Genomic DNA, 26,232 nt, shown 5'->3' on the forward strand with positions numbered 1-26,232 from the left:
AGAAAATAAGCAAGAGCATAAACAAGAATAAGGTGGCCTTGGGTCATGGGACTGTGACCTCCACTGTACCTCAAGCCCCCTTCTCCCCTACCCCATACACATCCAGGCTGAGCAATAGCACAGTGGGTAGGGCACATGGTTTTGTGCCAGAGCAGTCAAGACACTCAGAGGAGCAAAAGGACCACAAAAGTGATGATAGTTCAGAGCAAGCTTCTGTGCTTTCCCAACCTTACCGCATAGAACTGAGATTAAAGAAACAAACCATTGTTCATAGTCACCTCCTGGCCCAGCCACTACCCCCTCTCTCATCCCTTCCACTGCCAAACTTATTCAAGAACCATTCTCTGCTTCTACCCACCATTTATTTTTCACCGTCTTGTGAATCTCCAGACTCCATTGATGACTCTTCCCTGGACACCTAGTTCCCAAACATCAAAGCTCATGGAAAGAGTCCAGGTCTTGTTGTTGTTGTTTGCTTTTTGGGGTTACACCTGGCAATGCACAGGGGTTACTCCTGGCTCTGCACTCAGGAATTTCTCCTGGCGGTGCTCGAGGGACCATATGGGATGCTGGGAATCGAACCTGGGTTGGCCGCATGCAAGGCAAATGCCCTACCTGCTGTGCTATCTCGCCAGCTCTAAGAGTCCAAGTCTTGCCAGACCTCAGCATGGTCTGTGAATCTTTTAGCAACTAGTTTCTTAGCACTTCTCTCTTCTCTTGTTGTTTTCATTTTATCCCATACTTAGCCTATTGTTGGGTATGTATGGGGTAAAAATTCTCAACTCAGCTTAGTGTATATGGTTCCTTGTCTAGATTTCCAATGAAATTAATTTCCTTTAGGGCAGGGTCATGCTTGCAGGCAAGGCCAGCACAGGGCAGCTCCTAAGTACTAAGATTTAGTTCCTGATAGATCCTTCCTTTCCCACAGCTCAAGTTTCATCCTTTTCCATACAGCTCTCAAGAATCTCCTTCCTAGTCTTTTATTTTCATCCCTTTCACCCTTACACTGACCCCCTAAGTCCTGCTCTGACCCAGGGCTAAGGGAGTCTTTGTAAGGGTCATGTGAGGGATGTGCTTGCCCAAGCCATGAAAGGTTTCCCAATGCCTCTGAATACATATCCAGTCACGACAGCAGAGGGGCCTTTCCCATCTCCCAGTGCACCCCTGGCCTGGCCTCCAGGTTCCTCTCTGGTCTGTGTGACCTCAGACACTATGTTCCCGGGGCCTCAGGTGTCATTTCACCTCCAACTGGACTTTCCTGCATCCAGGACTTAATGTGCAGTTGGGAAAAGGGTTTGACAGTAGGGAAATTAATGAGAGGACCATCCCATTTAGAGGAATCACAGGATCCCTAGCCCAGCACTGGGGCATCTTGGGAGTATCTGGAGCAGAGAAGATGCCAAGGGGAGACCTCGGAGTTTTTAGGTCTCAGCAGGCAAGTCTATCTTTGTGTCCCCAATGTCTAATGCAATCATCAATGAAGGACTTCTGATCCTGTTTCATTCGAACATTTTTGGCAGAGGGCCCCAGGAGATAGTATAATGGTTAGGGTGCATGCATGGACCCAATTTGGGTTCAAGAACCCTGGGTCTCACCAGGTACATCCCTGGAGGCTCCTGACCACCACTGAGGTAGCCTGAGGATTCTGGTACCACAGGCCCACACAGCACCACATCCTCAAGTCCATGCACTGAAGAATCAGTCCAGTTGGCAAAAAATCACTGGTGGAGCCCTGGATTTAGAGGACCCCCACCTTTGCTGCCTCATCCCCCACCCCAGCCTCAATTTTTTGGCAGGTTTGAAGGAGGACAGGATTAGGTCTTCATGCCAGTGAAGCTGTCTGTCCTGCGTTTTCATTGTTTAGGTAGGAGACCGGTTTACTGTTTCAATTTCCTGACTGTTTACTTAAATTTTTAACGAAGCAAAAGGACATTATATTTAAGCCAATAAACTTGATTCCTCAATCCTGAGTGGAGGGTTAACATGTGTGTGTTGTATGTTTTATAACTTCTGCGTATTCCCGAGATGCTGCTCTCACTTACTGGAGGATATTCATTAGCGGTGGTGAAGGTGTGGGGAATGGTTCTATGGCTCAGAGCCCCAGCCTCAAAAGGGTAAGACCGGGAGTTTATTCTCAATCGACCACATGCACGAGGCTCTGCCCCAGTAGCCCGGCTGCTAGAAACCCTGGCACCAGCAACTTCCTGCCATACTAGTTAGTGTGTGAGCACCACTGCCAAAGAAAATGTGTATATCTGTGTGTGTGCGCCCCTAATCATCACAACAACCTCAACGATAAAGGGAAGGGAAGGTAGGAAAGTAAAGAAGGGATGAGTTGCCTCATCTGCTAGCTACCCTCCCTTCCCCCCAGTCTCAGTGGGGATCAGCATTACCCAGTGGGGGTGGTGCTGAGTGGGTGCGCAGCAGATCTCACTCACTAGTGCTGGCCTTGAGTTCATGTTTCCAGCTTCCAAGCTCCAGGGAACTGGGCCCCCACACCAATGCCCTGACGTCAGAACTTAGGGCATTTTCTTTACTGCTGTTAGAAACTTCAGTAAACTTCAGAAACTTAGCTGTGGAAACTTCATCCTGGATAGTGGTTCTTTTGAGGGTCTTGGTAAATAATATTTCCAGGTAGCCCCTATAACTCCAGACAATGTTATTAAACTAATCTCTGAGGCAGATGCTGGAAACTTGGGACAAAAATTGTAGCCCCATGCCAGTGGTGCTCCTGGCACTCAGAACAGGTGCTGAGACTCACATTACCATATAGGACTCGATCATGGGTGGAAAGCGGGGAGCTGGAGTGACATGGGCCTCCTGTAAACCACACAATAAGGTTTGGTGGAGGTCACTCTCCAATGCATCTTTCCTGTCAACATGGGTTCCTTCCTCTTCCTCTTGGGAAAGTGGGGTTAGGGGTGGGGAGGGCATAGGAGGGGTGAGTGAGGAGCCAACGAGTGAGCACAAAGGTGCACCGGCTTGCATGCAGGAGGCCTGGCTCACCCCAGCACCACAGGGTCTAGGAGTACCACCAGGTGTGGCTCCAAAACCAAAAGAGAAAAAGGAGAGCAGGAGAAGAGAGACTGATAAGATTTACTGGGGGGCTGGTGCTGGGCGGAAGTGTGGTGCCATGTAGGGGATTGTAGGATAACATAGCCTCTGATAGTTTAGGCTTATTGGGTTACTCCCATCATAGTGCTCCCATTCCTCTGTGTTTATTTGTAGCTTCTTTCTTAGTGTTCTGTTGACTTGTAAATACTGTTTTTCTCTTCTCCTTGAGTCCTTTGCATAATTTATTCAGAGCAATGTCCTGTTTGTATGGACACAGGAAGACTTAGCAAATGCTATGCTTTTGTAACCTGGGAGTCATTTGACTCTACATGATATTTTCCTCCTGTGCATCTGTTCTCTCGACCTAAGCCTCAGTTGCCCTTACTTCCTAGCACTCCCAAATGCAGGGTCCCGACGAGGGACAGGATGGACCCAGGGCAAGCGGTGAGTTGTGTGCTACCCTGGCATCAAGATGGGCCTGGCCAAAGTGCCTAATGCTTAACTATAAGTTAAGAGCTTGATCATGGACAAATGCTGTCATGATCCAAACAGTGATAACTAGATTCGGACCCTGCTAGGGTTAGGAATGATTAATCTGGCCTGAGTGCTGTAGTCTGAGTCTGTGGCAAGATGTTGCCAGGAGAGCTGCCTTGCAAGCCTCAATGTATCTCTTGCTATGTCCATACAAAAATAACTAATATTAAGATGTTAATGAGTGTTTAGACTAAGGAAAGAAGAAAAACACCTTAAAAGTCAGGAAAGGCTTTGGAATGCCCTTAGGTAGTGTTGCCTTTGAACCTGACGGCCCTCAGGAAGGGCTTTCTTTTTTTTGCGGGGGTGGGGGGTCACACTTGGCGATGCACAGGGGTTACTCCTGGCTCTGCACTCAGGAATTACTTCTGGCGGTGCTCAGGGGACCATATGGGATGCTGGATATCAAACCTGGGTCAGCCACATGCAAGGCAAACTCCCTAGCGCTGTGCTATCACTCTAGCCCCAGGAAGTGCTTTCTTATGGTGATTTTGCTACCTGGCTGTGTGTAGCCTAGAGGGCAAGGTGAAGAGAGACAAGTGGGGGGTGGGGGGGAGATGAGTGAAGGGAGAGAATCCAGAGAATCCAGAGCGGAGGTAGATCCAGAGAGAGGACGGTGCTAGGAGTGCAGGAGATGAGAAAGATGGAAGATTGAATAAACGATATCTAATCAGCAACCAGCTTGGTCCTCGTTATTTCTTCGCCTGTCCTTGGCCAACAGCTGTCCTGATCCAGTCCATACACAGCGGTTCCAGAGCAACGAAAGCAGGCGGTGAGACAGAGCCGCCCGGAGAGCCCGAGAGTGCACACGCCCTTTGGCATGCATAGCTCTTTACAGGGGATGACCTGACTTTCTCTCCCTGTCCCTATCCCTTGCCCTGTGCCAAGCCTGGGCTCTGTAGGGGGCATCGTGGGGGCAGGCAAATCCTGGTTTCCCAGCCAGCCTCTTCCTGAGCCACCGCACTGCTGCTTCCAGTGTCAAGGCTTCAGATAGGAAGCATTTGGGTCAGCTCCGGGGAAACTGGAAGGTTCCTTGGTAGGTATCCCTAGGCGCAATCTTGCAGACACAGCCTAAGAGGTCAATCCATTTCTCTCCAGTCACACAGGTGTCAGGGTATGTGGATAATGATGATAATGATTTTGGGTTGTGGCCAAATCCCAGCTCAGCATCTTCTCTTGGCTTGACGCTTCAGGTTCACTCTAAGCAGTGCTCGTGGGATCAGTGGTGCCAGGGATTGAGTCCAGGCCTCCTGCATGTAAAATGCCCTCAGTCTCCGAGACTCTCCCCACTCCGGAGGTGTGGGTTTCTCATGCAGGCTCGAGACTGCCCAGGCCAGAATCCTGCCCTGTGTCCAGGGTGCAGCTTCGAGGCAGCCCATCTCCTCATGAGCACCGCCCCAGCCCTGCTCTCCTCTATGCTCCATCTGCTCCCTGACACCCAAACCTGGAATCTTCAGGGAGAAAACCATGAAGGCCAAGTCTCAGGGCTGAAGGGTTTTCTTGGCAGAAGGAAGGGAGGTGGAGAAAACTGGGGCTTTTACTATGAGATCTAAGGGTTGGGTGGAGGCCCCTGACTGGGCTCCTGCATAGAATGGTCTGGAAGCCCCACACATGGTCAGAAAGCCCTGGACCACCATAAATAAACCCAGGGATACTCTCTCGGGCCCCTGGCTCCAGCACTCAGAAGAGCACCGGGGACCCCCTGCAGCTGCCGAGACACCCCCCCCCCCCCCCCCCGTCTCCCAGGAGCCACAGCCTCACCTTGGATGTTTGCCTTTTTGTCACCAGGGTTCACCCTGGAGCCGCAGGTTCTCTGAAACCCAAACAGGCCTGTGGCCAGCAGCTGGGGGACAAAGGGCTCTCTGTGCTCAGGGCACACCCTGGCCTGCGCTGCACCCACGGGCTGCACAAACAGGAAGCAGGAGCTCTCCTAAGCCTGCAGCCCTCTCTACTCACGGAGCCCACCTGACCGCCGTGGGCGAGTGAAGAAAGGTCGGCTTGGACTCTGTCAAAGCTCCAATGTATTCCTATGCAGAATTCTCAAAACAACAACGACAACAAAAATGGAGAGAGTAAGCACTCGTGTGTGTGTGTGTGTGCCTGAGTTTGTGTGTGTTTCTGAGTGTGTGTGTCTGTATGTCTGTATGTGTGTCTGTGTGCATATGTATGTGTGTCTGTGTATTCTGTGTATAACTGTGTTTCTGTGTGTCTTTGTATATCTGTATGTCTGTATGTGTGTCTGCATGTATGTCTGTATGTCTGTGTGTGTGTTTTTGTGTGTGTCTGTACGTGTCTGTGTGTATGTGAATTCCCACCCTGAAAGGAGTGGTCCATTGTGAAATGTAAAACAAAGTAGGGTGAAACTTTGGCTCTAGATTATAGAGACCAAAATGCCATGGGGAAAGACATATGGAGGGGAAGCAAGAAGAAGCATTCTGGAAGGAACAAAGGGGTTGGGCTCGGGGGCTTTGGGATGGTCTTGGGAACAGAGGGGAGGAATCTGGACATACTGGAACTGTTAGAGTGAGCACGTCTGTAAGCATGGGACCCAAATGACAATGATCAAACATAGAAGCGTGCCTGTCAAAAAGTTAGCCCAGGTGGGTGGGAGGGCCCCTGGGATCAGTGGTTGAGGTAGGGATCATGATGGGGCAGTGGGAGAGAAGATGAGAATACTGAAGACCCAAAACCCTGTCATCAACAATTATGTACATATATGATGTCCAAATAAGTGACAACAGGAAACGAAAAGTGTAATCAAACCCATCCCCAGTTGTTTGCAGTTAAAATCCAACTATTCAGGCTTCAGAGTTCTGGCTGTCTACTCAGATGATGGTTGGATGGGTGTTTGCTTACCGTGATGGCTGTAGATACGAGAGCAAAGCCCAGCAAACACTTCATATTTTCCCTTTCTGTGTCCAACTCAATGCTGAGGTCATTGGTGTGGTCGTAATAGAGCCACCAGAGGATGCTGCAGATAACTGGAAAACAGAATGTCCTGAGGACCCTCCAGACCACCTTGGGGTGGAGGTGGGGGCCCTGCGTAGGTGGTGAGTCCACATCCTGGGGCTCAAGAGGCAAAGACTGCCCCTCTGCAGAAGCCAGCAAGCCTGGGGTCCCTGAGCATGTGCCAGCCCTGCTTCGGCAGCTGCTGGCCTTGGGGAGCCACAGAAGGGAGCTCCGGAACCCAGCCTGTCTGCCTTGTCACAGCCCAGCCTCACTTTCCTGAATGAGCTCTGCAGGCAGAAGCTGTGTGGGAACTTGGGCGTTCACTGGGCACCACACATCCAGGCAAACACCCTACATTTAGGGACTAAGGCCACTTCTACCGTAGTGACAAGAGGAAGGCCACTGTGGACTTCACCAGCCATCGGGGGAGAAAGTCTCCCTCAGCAGCAGACCTGGGGGAAGCTCTCTGGGACAATGTGGGTGATGTCAATGGAAAACATGAAAGTTCAGGAGAAACCTTATACCATGCTCCCAACCTGGTCGAGAGATAGTACAGTGAGGAAGGTGCTGGCTTGCAGGCAGCCAACCCTGATTTGATCCCTGGCACCCTGTATGGTTCTTGAACCCCACCAGCAATGATTCCTAAGTAAGTCCTGAGCACAGCCAAGTGTGGCCCTCGAAAACAACAACAACAAGTAGCCAACCTTTAAGTTCTGTATTTAATGGCAACTCTTTTCATTTATTTATGTTCTGTGTCTTATGGACTTCTGACTCAGTGCTTGGAGGACCACATTGGTGCCAGGTATAGAACTTGGGCCTCCTGCATGCAAAGCCTGTGCTCAGCTTTTTGAAATTTCCCTCTAGCCCAAATCTTTTCAGAGACCAATCAATCAAGTAGAAATTACTTACATAATAACCCCAAAACAATCAATGCGATGAAAATGTGAACCAGAAGGGTGGTGAGGAATCGGAAGGTAAACATCACGGCCAATGACAAGGCTGAAAAATCAAGAAACACATGTGACCCCCACAGCAATCAGAATAGAGAGGGTGATGATGGCTCAGCCTGGCTAGGCCCACATTAAGAGTGGGGGCTGAGAATTTTCTTTAATCTCAAAGTACCCCAGGACATCTGCCAAATGCCAGATAAAAATAGGCCCTTCCTGAGGGTACTCTCTGAAGCACAGACAAATTTGCTGCCCTGGAAGACAGTCTCTCAAAGGACCAGCATCCCTCTGGAACCAAAAACAAATTTTGTAAAACAGGTATGAGTCCCAAAGACAAAAATTATTTACTTTCTCTTCCATTCCAAATAAATTATTGTACATTTTTATTATCTCTCCTTTCAAAACTTTAATTCAGGCATCATGGTTTTCCGTTATTGCTTATCAGATCTAATTCTCTTGACCCCATTCTGGGCATTTTTTTATTCTAAAATACTAAATGTTGTTAGATGTTCTTTTTAAATTTAAAAGACAAATGTTTTTACCAATAAAAAACTGAAAATTCTTACTAGATAATAGTCTTACGAAAAGCCCACATATTGTTTCCTAATATTTGGTGCTTCATGCTAGTATAGGAATTCTAGTGACTTCAAAGGCATATAACTTTTCTTCCTAGCCAAAAAAATCAGGGGATGGCTTGTGAATCAGCCAGGTCAGTGGTGAGTCATATTCTGCTCCTATGCTCCTCTGAGCCGTGTGGTCTGAGCCGGGACACTGCTCAGCCTCAGTGTCCTCTTCTGCAACAGCATTGGAGTCTGGGGCGGGGGCGGGTGGGTTTACTGGTGAGTTACGGGAGCACTGTGCTGGGCAGATGTTGGCCCTAAGACAGCAGGACTAACAAAACACTCCCAAGCATTTGGGAATGAGTAACACTTTGCTGACAGAAGTCTGGAAAACTCAGCATGAAAACAGATAAAACTGTGTTAAGTTAATCAAAGAGTTTCAGCCAAGAGACTAGAAGGTAGCCACAGGGGAAGACAGAAGCTAACAGGCCCCTCTGACTGCCTACAGAAACATCTGAACTGGTTTGAAGAGAAAGTCTCTTCAAGAGGCTCATCAAGCTGAAACACAGCAATGGGATAGTGAAAGGTCCAGACATGATTAACTGGGAAGCTGCATCCAGAACTGCCAGAAGATGCATGTCCCACTCAGGTTCTTGACCTGAAAATAGCCCACAGCAGTCTGCTCCCAGGAGGCCATGAGTTTCTCAGGCCGTTGCCGGCCAATGATATTTCCAGGCTGCACAGAACCCTTTCTGGAATGACCAAGCAGTATTCTGAGCTGGCCTGCTCACAGGAAGTGGCCACCCTTTGTGATATGCCTTTGAGACCTGATAGTTAAACTTGTTATGACCAATTCATAGACTGGCCATCTGCTTCACACATCCATCCCATGGGCACTCAGTTCAGGCCCTGGAATGTGGTTCCTATATTACAACAAACCCACCCAGAGGGGCCTCATGTCATAGCTAGTCTCCCCCCAACCAAATGCCCCCCTTGCCTCTGGCCCATGCCCTCAATCTTATTTTCCCTCCCACAACTGAAACCTAAAATTTGGCAAATATCTATACAATACATACATAGCCTGAAACTTGATCTCTAAGTCGAGTCTTAATTTCATTGTATGACATACAAGTGCTAGAAATTTTGGAATACCCACGGAAAGAAAATTACCTAATGCGAGGAGACAGAGGCCAAGGATTGTGTCTCTTCTGGACATGATTCCACTAAGAATTCGGTGGAGAGTGTCAAGGTTATTTATCAGGACAGATGCAAATGAAGAATAGCACTCAGGCATTTGAGGGATGCAGCGGTTAAACAAGGGAAAAGACTTGCTAATAAGAAAATAGAGAATAAGTGGTTAAAATCTTTACTTTATGGGAAAAATGACTCTACAATCAAGTTCACCTAAAACCTGTGGCAATAGAAGGGGATCTAGCTTCTCACTTGTGACCTAGGCCCTAGAAAGTCACGGGACCACAGCCATTGGTTGATGCTCAACAAGAAAGCAACTCTGAGAATCTGCAGAAATCAGAAATATACACCTGGAAAAGACCACTCACTGCTGATTCTCATGTCCTGGATCTCCTTATACACAAACTACCAACTCCAATACAAAATCAAACCTCTATAAAGGAGAGTTACAGAAATAGATGGAATCATTTAGAAATTATTACTACCAGCCTTTTTCCATGCTATGTAAACCTTAAGGGTGTTGCTATGAGCAGAGTTAGTACTTAACATAGTGTGATATATATGAATGAAACAGAAGCTGGTAACTGTGGCCGATAACTGAGGAAGCTGACTTTTTGTTGTGTTTCTTCTTGAATGGTACAAATGCCCAGAACATTCGTCTTACTGATGCCCAATGAGACCATAAATACCACCACAGAGTCCTACTCCTAGGTGGTAACCAAATGTTTTGTTAAAGGTGGGACCATAAAATAAGGGAGCACTCAAATGCTAACGGGATTGTGTCAACATAAAGAAAAGATGACTTCTGAAATGCCCAATGACGATCAGCAGAGAGTGAATGAGGAAGGACCTTCCCCCAGAAGTCACGACATCATGGAAACAGTTCCAGGTTACGGACTTCAAGAGAAGGTCCATATAACTGAGCAAATGTTTTCAAATGAAAAAATTTGAAGGTATGATACATTTATATGGCTAGAATATAAAAGGTCTGACAGATACACAGTGAGAAACTGCCTTTTTCTCTCATTAGAGCCTTTGAAAAACATTTTCTCCTAGGCAATCATTCTTCTGGTTTCTTGCTTATTATTCCACAGGCTCTCTCTCTCTCTCTCTCTCTCTCTCTCTCTCTCTCTCTCTCTCTCTGCCCCCTTCTCCTATAAAACAAGACAGTTTTTATTGCTCAAAGTTACTTAGAAAGTTTATATTGCTCAAACTTTCTTAGAAAGTGAGTGTGGGTGTGGGGAGAAGAAAAGGAAATATGTGCTCAAGAGAGAACAGGGGTTTCTCGTGAGAGGATAAAAAGTAAGAGACACAGAGATATGTGGAGACCATGAACTTGAAGATCAAGTCTCTCTTAAAATTTATATGTACATGTAATCAGAAATTTAAATAGAAAATTGCAGCTGGGGTTAAATGATAATAAAAACTGATATTCCAAAATGATATATTAGACATTCCCAGACAGTGTTTGCTCAAAAGAGTAGGCGAAAACTGAGTATGAGAAAAAGTTTAAATATTCTTAAAACTCCTGACCCACACAGGGGCTATAAAAGGGCTGGGAATTGGAGATGGGAATGTTCAGAAAATAAACATCAAACTTGAATAATTATGAAGTTACAGAAAAATTACAGAAGTGTCAGAGAAGCCAAGTGTCATTTCACTTTTCTTGTGAGCATCTTACATCAAAACTACAGCACATTTGTGCAGGCAGAGATTACCAATGGCATTGCAGTTCCAGCTATACTATACCCTTTATTTGGGTTTTATCATTTCCCATTAATGGCCTTTTTCTGTGTCAGTGCCATCCAGGACACTACGTCACATTAAATCCTGTCTCCTTTGACCTGTGGCAGATTCTTAGTTTTTCAGTGATCCTTGTCTTTGGCTCATTCAGCCAAACAGATGTTTTCCAGAGTTATGTAGGTCAGCTCCTTTCTCAGACTCTTCAGGGAGGTGATTTTAGACATGTGCAGACATGTGTAGACATGTCTACACATCCATTTGTCATACTTTATGTTCTGTTCTAAGATCGCCTGACAGTTTGATTTTATTTATTTGGATACAGTAAAATTCACTCTGTACAGATGTTGACTATGCATAGTCATGCAAGAAACAATTCTAAAGAGGTGTGTGTGCATGTGTGTGCATGTGCTTGCATGTGTGCATGCTTTTGTGTGCATGTGTGTGTGCATGTGTATACATGTGTGTGCTTGCATGTGTGCATGCTTGTGTGTATGTGTGTATGCATGTGTATGTATACATGTGTGTGCATGTGTGCATGCATGTGTGTGCATGTGTTTGTGTGTGCTTGTGTGTGTGTAGAAAGAGAGAGAGAGAATTTTCACCATGAGAATTCATCTCTGTCCCTGATAACGAGGAACGTTGCTCCTAAATCAGATAAGAAGGGTGCCATGAAAAAAATTACTGCTGCTGAATAACCTCAGAGAGACAGACAGAAATTAAAGTTACTTTCTGACTACATCCCATAGATCATGTTTGTTTGACCAAATGGTTATACAAGAAAATAACTATATTTATATAATCAAAGATGTATGTATAACTTTTCTTCTTTAATATATAACACATATACACATATTCTTCTATAACAAATATACACACAAACACACAAATCATTGAAATGTCTTTCTTTTGATGCAAAAGAATACACTGCATACAGCTCTAGTTTGCTTTTTAAAATAACATTAAAATAGTCTTGTTAATTTGAGATAAAGGATTCCTTTTATTTTTACAGAGACAAGTTCACATATAGTAAATATAAAGATTTTAAACACAATTACTCACTTGACACATGTGGCTGTCCTGTACTCATCTAGATCTTTTCCTGGATATTTAACAATTTCCACTTTTCCTGGATATTTAACATTTTCCACTGGTATTTTCATGCATAAACTAGCATAATAATGCTATTTTAAAACTTATTTTACTATAGTCATGATATCATGGCTACAATAATGTTCACAGTTATGGTACTTATGTACAAAGTTACTTTTCCCCACCATCAAGTACCTACTACCATTCCCCAAGGTCCTTATGTTACTTCCAGGTGCCTCTTCATTACAATATTATAATTATTAAATTTAATCATATGTTTTTAAAAAGTGAAAGGGCTGGTCCCCTTTGTTTTTCTTTTTCATATTTTTCTTTATTAAGTCTTTTTGGTTTTGGTTTTGGTTTTGGAGTCATAACTGGAGATTCTCAGGAGCTAGTTCTGTTCTGCGCTCGGAGTTATTTCCTGGTAGTGCTCAGGGAACCACGTGGTGACAGGAATTGAACCTGGGCATCCTGCATGCAAAGCATGAACTTAGCCCTTTGAGCTCTTTCTCTCTCTCTCTCTCTCTCTCTCTCTCTCTCTGGTTCTTATATATATATATATATATATATATATATATATATATATATATATTTAATTTCTTATAAACTTTCAAATCTTCCAATTTCTTTACCAAAAAATCCTGCTGCTTTTTTCATTACATCCATGCCACATTTGTAGCTTAGGTAGAATAGACATCTTTAAAATGTTGAATTTTAATTCTGTGCATGAGAAACTATCATAAATAGCATATAAATCATAAAATCTCAAAAATTAAGTAAAATATTGCATTGTATTATCAGGAACACAGTTCTTGTGTTGGGTGTGCCTTCCATATACCTAATATTCTACCATTTAATTTCTTGGTAAACGTGGACCCATGTTGTTGGGTTCTGGCCAAAGGCACCGCAGCAATTTGGGGGTATCTGGAAGCCTGAAGGCACCATCAAGCTGCTGATGCACTTGCCCCATAGGTACAGGTTGACCTGCTAGTGGCACCATACCCCCATATTAATGTTTTCTTCCTATGTTTTTTGCACATTTCTTGTGAAATTTATTGCTAGGCACATTTGTGATTTTGTATTTTTTTTGTGACAGAAGGAATCTTATAAAAAATATATGAGTGATACAACTTTCATTATACTCATTGTTCCCTGCCACCTAAATAAGTTCTTAACATTTGCAAGTTTTATGATCAGAGTAGCAATTTTACCTCTGGCTTTCAAAGACTTAGCTTAGCTATGTTTATATTTTGTTACTAAGCATATTAATAATACCAATCATTCAGAATTGTTTTGAAAGCAAACATCTTTAACTTCTATTATGTTTCTAAAAAAATTATCAGATATAGATTTAATTACATTTTATTTATTTTTCTTTGACATATTTATAAGATCTTAATTTTGTCAACATGGTTTGTTCACGATGATGTTTTTAAAAATATATATTATTTGGGCACCGTGGTTACAACACTGTTAATGATGTTGACTGGTCCAGTCATTTGGAAAACAACAGAGACAGTCCTCCAAAACACTAGGTACTGAGCTCCCATATGAACCAGCAAATCCACTTCTTGGTTTCTAGCCAAGAATTTAAAAATAGACTATTCAGAAAAGAATATTTTTCTTCCTGTGTTCATTGTAGCACTGTTTATGATATCCTGGTCTGGAAACAACCCATGGTGATACTATCTAGGCATTTAAGACCCTGGGCTGGTAATATCAGACCTGTCTGTCCTGAGGGTTATAGAAGTGGGTAAAACAGGTAAATTGATTGATACGTTTTACACACACACACACACACACACACACACACACCCCTCACATCCCTCACCAGTCTGTGGTATGGCTGACCAGCTTCTTCCCTCTCTCTTTCCATGTGGGAAAAAAGAGATGTGTCTTTTGGCCCCAAAATGTGATTTATTCCTACTCTTTTCCTCTCCCCAATAGCAAATGATAGGCACCTATGTGGAAACTAAATCTAGAATGAATAAAAAGGAAAGAGCCTTTTTAGATTTTAAATACATAAGACTCACAATATACTGAACACCAAAGGGAAAAATACACTTCCTTGCTACCTTCTGTAGCTTTTACTGCCCTTAAAAGCTCACTTTTAGATACACCACAGGCCTTCATGACATTGAGCCATTGTTCTAAAAGGATATGCTATCCTTAAGATTTACAGCAGACTTACCAGATGAAATCTTCAGGGCCCGAAGATAGTGGTGGGATGTAGTGGGAAAAACTCAATGAAATAATACTTTATTTTTAAAAATACTTTACTCAGCTAGACTATCATTCATATCAGAAGAAACAACACACATCTTCACAGACAAAAAACAACTCAGGAACTCTATAGACTCAATGGTTATGAGAAAAAAACGGGCTACTTTAAGACAAGACAAGTCCCTCAAATGCACCAAACTTTGGCAGGAAGATAAGACAAAACCCCATAACCATAATCGCTCTCAACGTCAATGGGCTAAACACACCAATTAAAAGACACAGAGTGAAAAAAAAAAAAAGACACAGAATGGCAGGGTAGATCAGAAAATTGAACCCAACATTCTGCTGCATGCAAGAAACACATGTGAACAGTCAGAGCAAACACAGACTCAAAGTCAAAGGCTGGAAAACAATTATATAGGCAAACAACTCCCTCAGAAAAGCTAGGGTGGCCATTCTGGTGTCAGACCACATTGATTTCAGACTGAAGAAAGTCACAAGAGACAGTGAAGGTCATTTCTTATTGATCAAGGAATCTATACACCAGGTAGAACTCACACTCCTAAATGTATATGCACCTATCAAGGGACCAGAAAAATACTTAAAACAACAACTCATAGACTTAAAGGAAGACACCGATAGTAACACAGTACTAGTTGGAGATTTCAGCACTGCTTTACCACCTCTTGATAGATCAACAAACTCAAGCTTAGTAAGGACATACTTTATCTGAGGGAAGAAATAGAAAAAAGGGGCTTAGTGCAGATATATATATATATATATATGTATATATGTACACATATATTTATATATCAGACACTTCATCCCTCAAAAGCTGAATACACATTCTTCTCCAGTGTGTATGGGACATTCTCCAAGATAGACCACATGCTGGGCCACAAAACATACCTCCATAAAATTAAGAAGATAGAGATTATATCAACGATCTCCTCAGACTACGATGCACTGAAAATAGAAGTAAATCACACACACAAACAGAAAATCAAATCAAACACCTGGATTAAACAGCTCACCACTGAACAACAAATGGCTGAGAAAGGGAATCAAAAGATTCTTAGAATGAAGGAATCCTTAAGTGAGAATGAAGACACGAATTACCAGAACTTATGGGACATGGAAAAAGCTGTGTTAATGGGGTTGGAGCAATAGCACAGTGGGTGGGGTGTTTGCCTTGCACGCGGCCAACCCGGGTTCAATTCCCAGCTTCCCATATTGTCCCCTGAGCACCGCCAGGAGTAATTCCTGAGTGCATGAGCCAGAAGTTACCCCTGTGCATTGCCAGGTGTGATCCAAAAAGCAAAAACAAAAAAGAAAAAGCTGTGTTAAGAGGAAAGTTTATAGCTCTAAAAGCATTCCTCAGGAAGGAAGAGTGAGCCCACATAAGTAACCTAACCATACAGCTTAAGATCTTGGAAAATGACCAACAAAAGGAGCCCAACCCAGACAGGAGGAAAGAAATAATAATAAAATTTAGAGCATAAATAAACAAGATGGAAGCCCCCAAACAACCCAAAATATCAATAAGACCAAGAGCTGGTTCTTTGAGATAATAAACAAGATCGGCAAACCTCTACAAGACTCAAAAAGAAAAGGAGAGAGAAAACCCTAATAAACAGAATCAGAAATGAAAAGGGGGACATCACAACAGAAACTACAGAAATTCAAAGGATCAACAGAGATTATTTTGAGAATCTTTATGCCATGAAACAAGAAAACCTTGAGGAAATGGATAAATTCCTGGATTGCTATAGCTTCCCAAGCCTTAATCAAGAGGATTTGGAGAAACTGAACAGACCTATCACCATCGAGGGAATTGAAACAGTAATAAAAAGTCTCCCCCCAAACAAAAGTCCCTCACATCCATAAGCCACCTCCTGTCAGTGCCACTATTTAGTCATCAGCCACTGTCCAGATCACACGGCTGCTTCTCCCAAAAGGGAGCAGAACATGAGGCCCCCATAACCATGGTACTGGACTCCGTGCCAGGACGTTTCACATGGAGCACCCCACAGGGGGATGGATGAGAGCCATCCCCACCCCAAGGGACCCAGCTCTGGCAGTCAAAAACCTCTACAACCCAACCGCCAGCACGCTCAAGGCCACTCCCCATGCGCTTGGGCTGAGCCTCACATATGAGTAAATATATTCCTGGACTGTGTGGCCGCGAAAGTGGCCGTGCGACACATCATAAAACACTCCCTACCCATTCCCCATACTTGTCACACCACCTTTGATGGGGTTCAGATAATAGGCAAATAATAGAGGGAAATATACATGCATATATACATATTTTCAGGCATATATACCAAAGCTCACATCACCCAAACTTTAACAACATGTTAATGATATCCTATAGAATGTCTTAATGGCTCCTGCCAAAATAGAATAATATTCATACTGTTTCCTATATGAACACTTTTTTGTAAGCATGTTCATCAGTTCTTCATAACACACAATACGAAATATATTTTTTCGGTTGTATTTTGGGACAGGGATTGGGGTTTGGGATGGAAACATCCTGAATTTGGTGGTAGGAAGGTATAATGGTGGTGGGATTGGTGTTTGAATATAGAATGTAATCAAACATTGTGAACTAATTTATATAATCAAAAAATTTTAAAAATGTAATGTGAAGTTCATGCCCAATTCAATCAGTTTAATCAATGGCTGAATAAACAGCAGTGCTCCTATATCGTAAAACAAACAAACAAAACAAAATTCCTGCCCAGATGGATTCAATAGTGAATTATTCCAAATCCTTAAAGAGGATTTACTCCCAATTCTTTCCAAGCTTTTTCCAGGAAATTCAAGAATCAGAAACACTTCCAAACAGATTCTGTGAGGCAAATATCACCCTGATACTAAAAGCAGACAGAGACAACACAAAGAAAGAGAATTACAGGCTGATATCCTGATGAACATAGATGCAAGGATCCTCAACAAAATCTTAGCAAACAGAATCCAACAACTCATCAAGAATATCATAAACCATGACCAAGTAGGATTCATCCTGTGGATGCAGGGATGGTTTAACACGTGCAAGTCAATCAGCGTAATACAACATATCAATAAAAGAAAAGATAAAACCATATAACATATCAATAGATGCTGAGAAAGCATTTGACAAGACCTAGCACCCGTTCATGATAAAAGCTTACAACAAAATAAATGGGAATTGAGGGAGTATTTCTCAGTATATTCTCAAAGCCATCTACCACAAACGCACAGCAAGTATTATTCTCAGTGGGGAGGAACTAAAAGCCTACCCTCTAAGACAAGACAAGACAAGGTTGCCCACTCTCACCACTTCTATTCTTTTTTTTTAATTTTATTTTTTAATAAGTGAGTCACCATGAGGGTACAGTTACAAATTTACCCATCTTTGTCCTTGTGTTTCCCTCATACAATGTTCGAGAACCCATCCCTCCACCAGTGTCCATTCTCCACCACCAATGAACCCGGTATCCCTCCACCCTCCACTCCCATCCCCCACCCCTACCCTACCCTTCCTCTGTTGCAGGGCATTCTATTTTGTTCTCTCTCCTTTTGGGTCTCACCACTTCTATTCAAGATAGTACTGGAAGTTCTTGCCATAACAGTTAGGCAAGAAAAAGATATCAAGGGCATCCAGATAGGAAAGGAAGAGTTCAGGCTATCACTATTTGTGGATGACATGGTACTATACTTAGAAAATCCCATAAAACGCCCCTAGAAACAATAGGTTTGTATAGTAAAGTGGCAGGCTACAAAATCAACACCCCAAAATCCATGGCTTTCCTATATACAAATGATGAAAGAGATATTAAAAACAACAATCCCATTCACAATAGTATCTCAGAGAATAAATTATCTCAGAATTAGCTTAACTAAAGAGGTGAAGGACCTATACAAAGAAAGTTACAAAACACTACTTTAAGAATAGAGGACACTAGGAAATGGAGACACATCCCTGCTCACGGACTGGGAGGATTAACATCATCAAAAAGGCAATACTTCCCAAAGAATTATACAGATACAGTGTGGTCCCTATCAGGATACCCATGACATTTTTCAAAGAAATAGGCAAAATATTCCTGAAATTCATATGGAACAATAAACCCCCAGGAATAGCTAAAGCAATCCTTGGGAAAAAGAAGATGGGTGGCATCACCTCCCTCAACTTCAAACTGTACTACAAAGCAGCAGTAATTAAAACAGCATGGTATTAGAATAGAAACCGACCCACAGACCAAGGGAACAGAGATGAATATTCTGTCACAGGCTCTCAAATATATGATTGCTTAATCTTTGACAAAGGAGCAAGAAATGTAAAGTGGAACAGGAAATCCTCTTCAACAAGTGGTGCTGGGAAAACTGAACAGCTCCCTGCAAAAAAATGAACTCTGACCTCTGCCTAATGCCAGGCACAAAAGTCAGATGAAAGTGCCTTAAAGACCTCAATATCAGACATGAATCCATAAGGTACATGGAGGAAAATGTGCGCAGAACCCTCCATGACATTGAAGCTAAAGACACCTCTAAGGATAAAATATCACTGACCAAGCAAGTGGAAACAAACATAAACAAATGGGACTACATTAAACTAAGAAGCTTCTGCACCTCAAAAGATACAGTGACCAAAATACAGAGAGTTCACGGAATAAGAAAAATTATTTACCCCAATACCCATCAGATGAGGGGTTAATATCCAGGATATATAAGACATTAGTAGAACTGTACAAGAAAAAAACCTCCATCCCCATCAAAAAATGGGGAGAAGAAATGAACAAAAACATCCTCAAAAACAAACAACAAACAAATGACCAAAAAGGCACATGAAAAAATGTTCTATGTCACTAATCATCAGAGAGATGCGAATCAAAGCAGCAATGAGATATCAACTTTTTTGTATTATATCCCAGTGAACTTACCTGTACATATATTTGTGCAATGGTGCAAAGACTATTAATTCATAAATAAAGAATTGATAGATCTGAGGCTAAGAACACTGAAAATTTTAATAGGCATTACCAAAATTATAGTAATTTATATGTCTAACTGGAAAATATAAGTATACTTTTTCTCATTGCCTCATAAATGCTGTGTGTTTCAAATGATATATTTTTGGAGATAAAAATTATGCCTTATCATTTTAAAGTGCTATTCTTTTATAAGAAAGGGGTACTTCTTTTTACATAGATTACATTATATTCTTTAATATATTAGCTTTTTGTGACCTTTGTGTTCAACTGTATTCATTCTTTCCTCCTATTGTTTGTTCCCTCCAATTGTTTTCATAATTTGTAATTATTTATCATACACTAAGTTTTCACATATGTTTGGGTTTGTTTCTGGATTCCCTATTCTGTTTCAATCATATGCCTGCTTATTCAAGCATTAATATTATACTGTTGTAAAAACTAGCTTTGTAGTATATTTTGCTGTCTGTACGACTATCATAAATTACCCTTATCTAAACTATTCTCACATGCTTGTTTGTTTCTGTATTTGTTTTTGGAAATTCTGGCTGTGCTTAGGAATCACTACTGAAGGTGCTCATGGTATCAAATGCACTGCCAAGAATCAAACAGGTTGGCTACATGAAGGCAATTATCTCCTGTGAAATCTCTCCAGCCTACTGTACTATCTTTCCTTCCCATATGTTAATTGTTTAAGTTGAATTTTAATAATTTTATCAAATTAAAAAATTATGTTCAAATATATAAAAAAAGAGATATCAACTTTTTAATTTTCTTTTTGGGTCACACCTGGCAATGAACAGGGGTTATTCCTGGCTTTGCATTCAGGAATTACTCCTGGCGGTGCTCAGGGGACCATATGGAATGCTGGGATTCAAACCTGGGTCGGTCACGTGCAAGGCAAACACCCTACCCCCTGTGCTATCGCTCCAGCCACCGAGATAACAACTTTTACCACAGAGACTGACACACATCAAAAAGAACAAGAACAATCAGTGCTGGCATGGCTGTGCGAAGAAAGGGATGCTCTTTCACTGTTGGTGGGAATGCTGACTGGTCCAGCCTTTTTGGAAAACAGTACGGCCATTCTTCAAAAAACTAGAAACTGAGCTTCCATATGACCCAGCAATACCATTTCTGGAGCATACCCAGGAAATGCAAAAAAGAATAGGAGAAATGACATCTGCATCTGTATGTTCATTGTAGCACTATTCAAATAGCCAAATCTGGAAAGAACCGGGTACCTGAGAACAGACAACTGGTTTAAGAAATTTTGGTACATCTACACAATGGAATACTATGCAACTGTTAGGAAAGATGAAGTCATGAAAATTGCTTGTAAGTGGATGGACATGGAGAGTATCATGTTAAGTTTAATGAGTCAGAAAGAGAGGGGCAGATGTAGAATGACTAGACTCATTTGTGGAATATAAAATAACATAACGCGAGTTTAACAGCCTAGGTCAGTAGAGACAAAGACCAGGAAGATTGCTTGATGGTTGGAAGCCTGCCTCATGAGCTGGGGGAGAAGGCAGCTGGGATACAGAAGGGACCAGTAAGTCAACAATGGTTGGAGGGATCACTCAGGTTAGGAGATGTGTGCTGAAAGTAGATAAAGGAGCAAACATGATGGCTTCTCAGTGTCTGTATTGCAAACCATGCCCAAAAGTAGAGAGAGTAAGAAGGAAATTGTCTGCCATAGAGGCAGGGGGAGGGATGGAGTAAGGTGGCAGAAGGGATACTGAGGAAATTAGTGGTGGAGGGATGGGTGTTTTTGATCAAGACTGAAACTCAATCATGAAAGCTTTGTAACTGTATCCCATGGTGATTCAATAAAAAAATAAATAAATAAAAGAGAATGCTACACCTCATGTGATCCACAAAGGAAGAGAAACAATTGGTTTAGTCAAAAAGAGGCATTTAGAAAATGTTCTTTAGCCCTTCAGTCACACTTCTCATGTTTTCATACTTTTCACTCTTGGCACTACTCTTTCATGATGAATACGATCATTTCCATCTTAAAACAAACACCAGCTTGGGGCTGGAGTGATAGCACAACAGGTAGGGCATTTGCCTTGCATGCGGCCGACCCGGGTTCGATTCCCAGCATCCCATATGGTCCCCTGAGCACCGCCAAGAGTAACTCCTGAGTGCAAAGCCAGGAGGTAACCCCTGTGCATTGCCGGGTGTGACCCAAAAAGCAAAAAAAAAACACACCAGCTTGTGCAGGAAGAGGAAGTGGAGCCCTCGAGGCTATTTCTGTCTCCCTGACTCCATCCAAGAAGGGCCTTTGAAAAGTTAGTATTGGAAAGGTCTGCAGTGGTGGGGAAGGGGACAAGGGTACGCAGGACACGTGGGGGGAGCAAGTCCTGCCAGCTCGGAGTTGAGTCTAAGAAGGTCATGTGCCAGGCAAAAGGAAGGCAATGAAGTCTGGGCAGTTCGTTTTGGGTTACAAAGCAAATATGGACTCTGTCTGGTTTTGAACACCAGCTTTTCTCCTGATGGTTCAACATGACCCGTTTGCATCAGTTTTCTCAACTGTAAAATAGGAATGGAAAGAAGGCCCATAGCCTAAAGATGTGAGTTTCAAGAAATGAACCTATGAGCTTAGGAAAGCAACTGCCCACTATCAAAAGCTCTATGACTGGTTGCTTTTCTCAACAGTGGCATCAAGATACAGGTTTCCTGTGGAATCAGAATTCTTGCTTCTTCAACTGTAGCAAGGGGAGTTTCCCTTCTCTGGTCAGATTACAGCCTTCAAGTAGGGATCTTATAAAAAAACAAACCCTTTCTCATACAACATGATCTCACTTATATGTAGAATTTCCACCAGTCATGTTCATAGAAGCAGAGGTGACCAGGGACAGTGTTGGAGTAGGGACAAGAAAGGGGGAAATGAATGACTTTGGATGAGCTCAGGAGAACAGGCTTCTGGCCTTTGTCACTCAGGAAGATAATTGCTGCTCTAGGTGTCCTGACTGCTTTTCTCATCATGGTCTCCATGGGTGACCCCTCAGTAGTTTCCAGCCTCAGGGGAATTGAGTCCCACCCCTGGTCCCTGGACACCTACCAGTGCTGTTTGCAAAGAGCTGGATCTCTTCCAGTGTGTTGAGCTGCTCCTCAGGACAGCTGGCAACGCAGAGGACGATGGAGCCGAGACGAGCATCATTGACATCCAGATTGCAGGCATTCAGAAAGAAGACATGCCTAGGGGGCAGAAAAGAAGGGTATCCAAGAACAGTAGAGATGAGAACCAGGAGGATCACTCCACAGCTTAGAAGCCAGCTTCACAGGCTGGGGGAAAAGGCAGCTCAGATAGAGAAGGGACTACCAAGTAAAGGGTGCTAGGGGGACCCACTGGGATGGGAGATGCGGGCTGAAAGTAGACCATAGACCAAACATGATGGCCAGTCAATACCTGTACTGCAAACCACAACACCCAAAAAGAGAGAGCAAAAGGGAATGCCCTGCCTTGTGGCAGGGGTAGGGTAGGGTGGGGTGAGGTGGAGGGGATGGGGTGGGGGTGGTGGGAGGGATACTGGGATCATTGGTGGAGGAAAATGGGCACTAGTGGAGGGATGGGTACTCCATCATTGTATGACTGAAACAGAAGCACGAAAGTTTGTAAGTATGTAACTGTACACCAACGGTGATTCACTAATAAAAAAAAGATGCATCATTAAAAGTCAAAATAATCAGAGATTAGCACATACATCATAGTGAATAAATGAATATAGTTCAAAGCAAAAATAAAAAAAAAAGAAAAGAGAAAGATGTCTCTGAGCGCATCCTTTACTCTGCTTTTATAGCATCCGGGGGGAAGCTGGGGCTCAGGATATGGCTCCTCAGTAGGGCACTTGCTTGCGGGTGTGATGCACTGGTTTCAAATCTGGCTCTGCAAACAAAACATCCACGGGAATAAGGAAGGCAACTAGTCATAATCAAATGCTTCTTTATAGTGGAATGTGAACCATGTCCCCTGGGGGCCGTTGGTGGAACTGCACAGCTTGAAAGCCAAACTCCCATCAGCCTAACCTCCCACTTCCCGGGTCAGCATCCTCTGAGAGACCAGGCAGAGTCCCTGGGAAGGGGGAGGGACTGAGCAAAGGCTTCATGAATAGCTATATGGGGCCAGTGTCGAGCAGTTAATAAGATTCACAGCATATTGCCCCCGGAGTAGAGTTCAGACACACTTCAGAAAGCCCCGAAGTGAGTAGAAGGAGAGAGGCTAAGTGAATGTCAGGTTAAGCTGGTTCCACCCAGTCATCTGAGCACTGAGGGGCACAGAAACCTCTTCCTGCTACAGCTACCCAGCCACTGTGTGTGTGTACACATGTGTGTGCATGTACATGCATATGGATAGATGTATGTGTGGTGTGTGTGCATGTATTTGCATCTGTGTTTGTTCTCATGCGCATATGCATGTGTATGCATGGGTGTCATTCTGTGTTTGAGCATGCATGTGTATGTGGCTGCTGTATGTGGGTCATGCAAGGCACACAGGTGGAAGCGCAGAGTAGGCAATGTGAAAGATCTAGAAAGGTCCTGCCTGCTTTCTCCTTTTTTCCTTTCCTTTATTTTGGTTTTGGGGCCACACCTGGCAATGCCTAGGGCTTACTCCTGGCTCCGTGCTCAGGACTCACTCCTGGCAGTGCTCAGGGGAGCAAATTGGTGTTGGGGATTGAACCTGGGTCAGCTGTATGCAAGGCAAGTGCCCTATCCGCTGTACTATCTCTCTGGTTCCATCTTTTTTTTCTCCAGTGAGGATGGGAGGAAGGACACTGGTGAAGAGGGAGATGGGAGAACAGGTTTCCTGGGCTTCAGATATACAGTATTACTTCTTCTATTTTAGACATTTAAAAATTGTGATAAAATTATCAAATGCTTCCTTTTCAGCAGGTCCGACTTTAGGGGGAGAAACTCCAAACAATAATAGTGAGTTTTTTTGTTGAAATATTGAATGTAATCAAAGTAAACTGAAAGTAAAGTGAAATTTATCAGTTACACAGGTGGGGTGGGGGGCTGGGGAGGTGGGGGAGGTATACTGTGATTCTTGGTGGTGGCATATGTGCACTGGTGAAGGGATGGGTGTTCGAGCATGGTATGATTGAGACTTAAACCTGAAAGCTTTGTAACTTTCCACATGGTGATTCAATAAAAGAATAAACTTTTTAAAAAATGAAAAAAATTGTAATAAAATACACAAACTGTCGCCATTATGATCATGAAGACTGTTCTGTGTGCACGGAGCAGTGGTTAGGAAGGTGGCTGAGGCGGTGCCACCGCCCCCTCAACTCTCTTCCTCGAAGAGCTGAAACCCAGCCCTACCCACGCCAGCTGCCCTCCCTGGCACCCTGTCCCTGCTACTCTTGTCTCTGAATTTGATGACTGATTCCACCTGCCTCTAGCAAGAGGCATCGTGAAATATTTTGGTTTTGGCTTTTGTGCCTGGCTTACGTCTCAGTATAATATCTTCAAGGGGCATCTAGGCAGAGGCATGTGACAGAATTTCCTTCCATGTTAATGGCCACACTGAATGCCATCCTACTGTGCTGTACACCCCACATTTGGCTTCATCTGCTGAGAGGTTCTTGGGTTGTTCCTACCTCTGAGCTACTGCAAAAGTGAGATATCGACTTTGCACATATATAAGAGGGGTTGGCATTGCTCTCCGGATCAAAATGAAGCAGAAGTGTAGGGGCCCCTGGCTGACCTCTCCCTCCTTCCGTTTTTATCAGTGATGCTCACACATGCAGGGTGAAATGCTCTCTTTCACCCTGCACTTGGCATCTGAAACTGCAAAGCCTCTTTCCTGGAGGAATAGAATTCAGAGCTAGATGAGACACAGGCTGAGATTCATATTTGAGACTCTAAACTGATAAGCAAGTCTACGTAGACCTTTAAAATTTTGCTCCTAGAAACCGCTTTTGATCAGGTCTCAAAATTAGGACCAGGCGAAAATCATGACTGGGGATTTCTTTTCTGCCGAGAATTCCTTTCTCTTCTTTCTCTTTTCTGTTTCTGTGTTAGAACTGGGGCAAGAAAATGCAGCCCTGCAGTATCACAGTCACAAACACAGACAGTAGAGGTGGTGGGGTAAGGCCCCCAGAATTCCTGAGATTCCCACATGGAAGCGAAGCCTAACATCAGGTAATTCCCGCGCATACCTCGAATCACGACAATGGTGGAACCCTTCCAATTCACCGAAAAAATGAAGATCAATGTGAGCTGTCACTGAGACACTCGAGCTCCAATGCTTCCAACATAAACTCACATGAAATATAGGGGTACCACGAGGCCATCTTAAACTTCCTCATCGCATCACAGGGGTTTCAAAAAATCCGGTTCGGACGAAATAGAACCATGGCTGAAACTACAGTCGAGGGGTTTTTTAAAAAGAAACTCTGACATCTCCACTGAAACTCCACTGCCAACGACAGAAACACATTTCCAGGATCTCTTCCCCCTACAGGCCGATCACAATCAAAGTACAAACTTTCAAATATACTGGTAAAGGAAGTTCAATGAGAGCTGTTACCGTGACACTCTAGTGCCGATGAAGGAATGTGACACAAACTAATATCCACTGAATGGATGAGTGTTCAAGGCCCTCTGAACAGTACTCCTCAATGCAAAGGGCTTCAGGACACCCGAAGCAGACGAACTAGGAACTCACCTGAAATTAGAGTTGTAGCGGTTTCTAGAACACAAGTATCAGAAATGCAGTGAAACTCCAAGTCCAATGACAGAGACACATTCACCTAGACAGTAGTCAGATTTCAAGTGTCCCCTAACCATACACGAAGATTCATGAATAAAATGGATGTCTCCGACTATACAGATACTGACAATTCAATAGGAGCTCTCACTGCTACACTGTAGTTCCCATCAATAAACTCACATCAACTCACATCTGCTTTTGCCGTTGTACGTTAAGAAACCAAGCTCATGCACGCAAAGAGACTC

At 43.3% G+C, this 26,232-nt stretch overlaps 1 protein-coding gene across 1 annotated transcript in view; it reads right to left on the reverse strand.

Moving 5' to 3' along the window:
• The window catches only part of SLC44A3 (solute carrier family 44 member 3), a 98,522-nt gene that overhangs the window by 59,348 nt on the left and 12,942 nt on the right, over window positions 1-26,232 (reverse strand). Inside the window, 5 exon segments of the mRNA XM_004614669.2 lie at window positions 6,442-6,566; window positions 7,444-7,533; window positions 9,212-9,372; window positions 13,992-14,067; window positions 22,337-22,473. Coding sequence (XP_004614726.2) covers window positions 6,442-6,566; window positions 7,444-7,533; window positions 9,212-9,372; window positions 13,992-14,067; window positions 22,337-22,473 — 589 coding nt within the window.

This window comes from Sorex araneus, chromosome 8 (genome assembly GCF_027595985.1).
Source record: "Sorex araneus isolate mSorAra2 chromosome 8, mSorAra2.pri, whole genome shotgun sequence".
NCBI classification, from domain to species: Eukaryota; Metazoa; Chordata; class Mammalia; order Eulipotyphla; family Soricidae; genus Sorex; species Sorex araneus.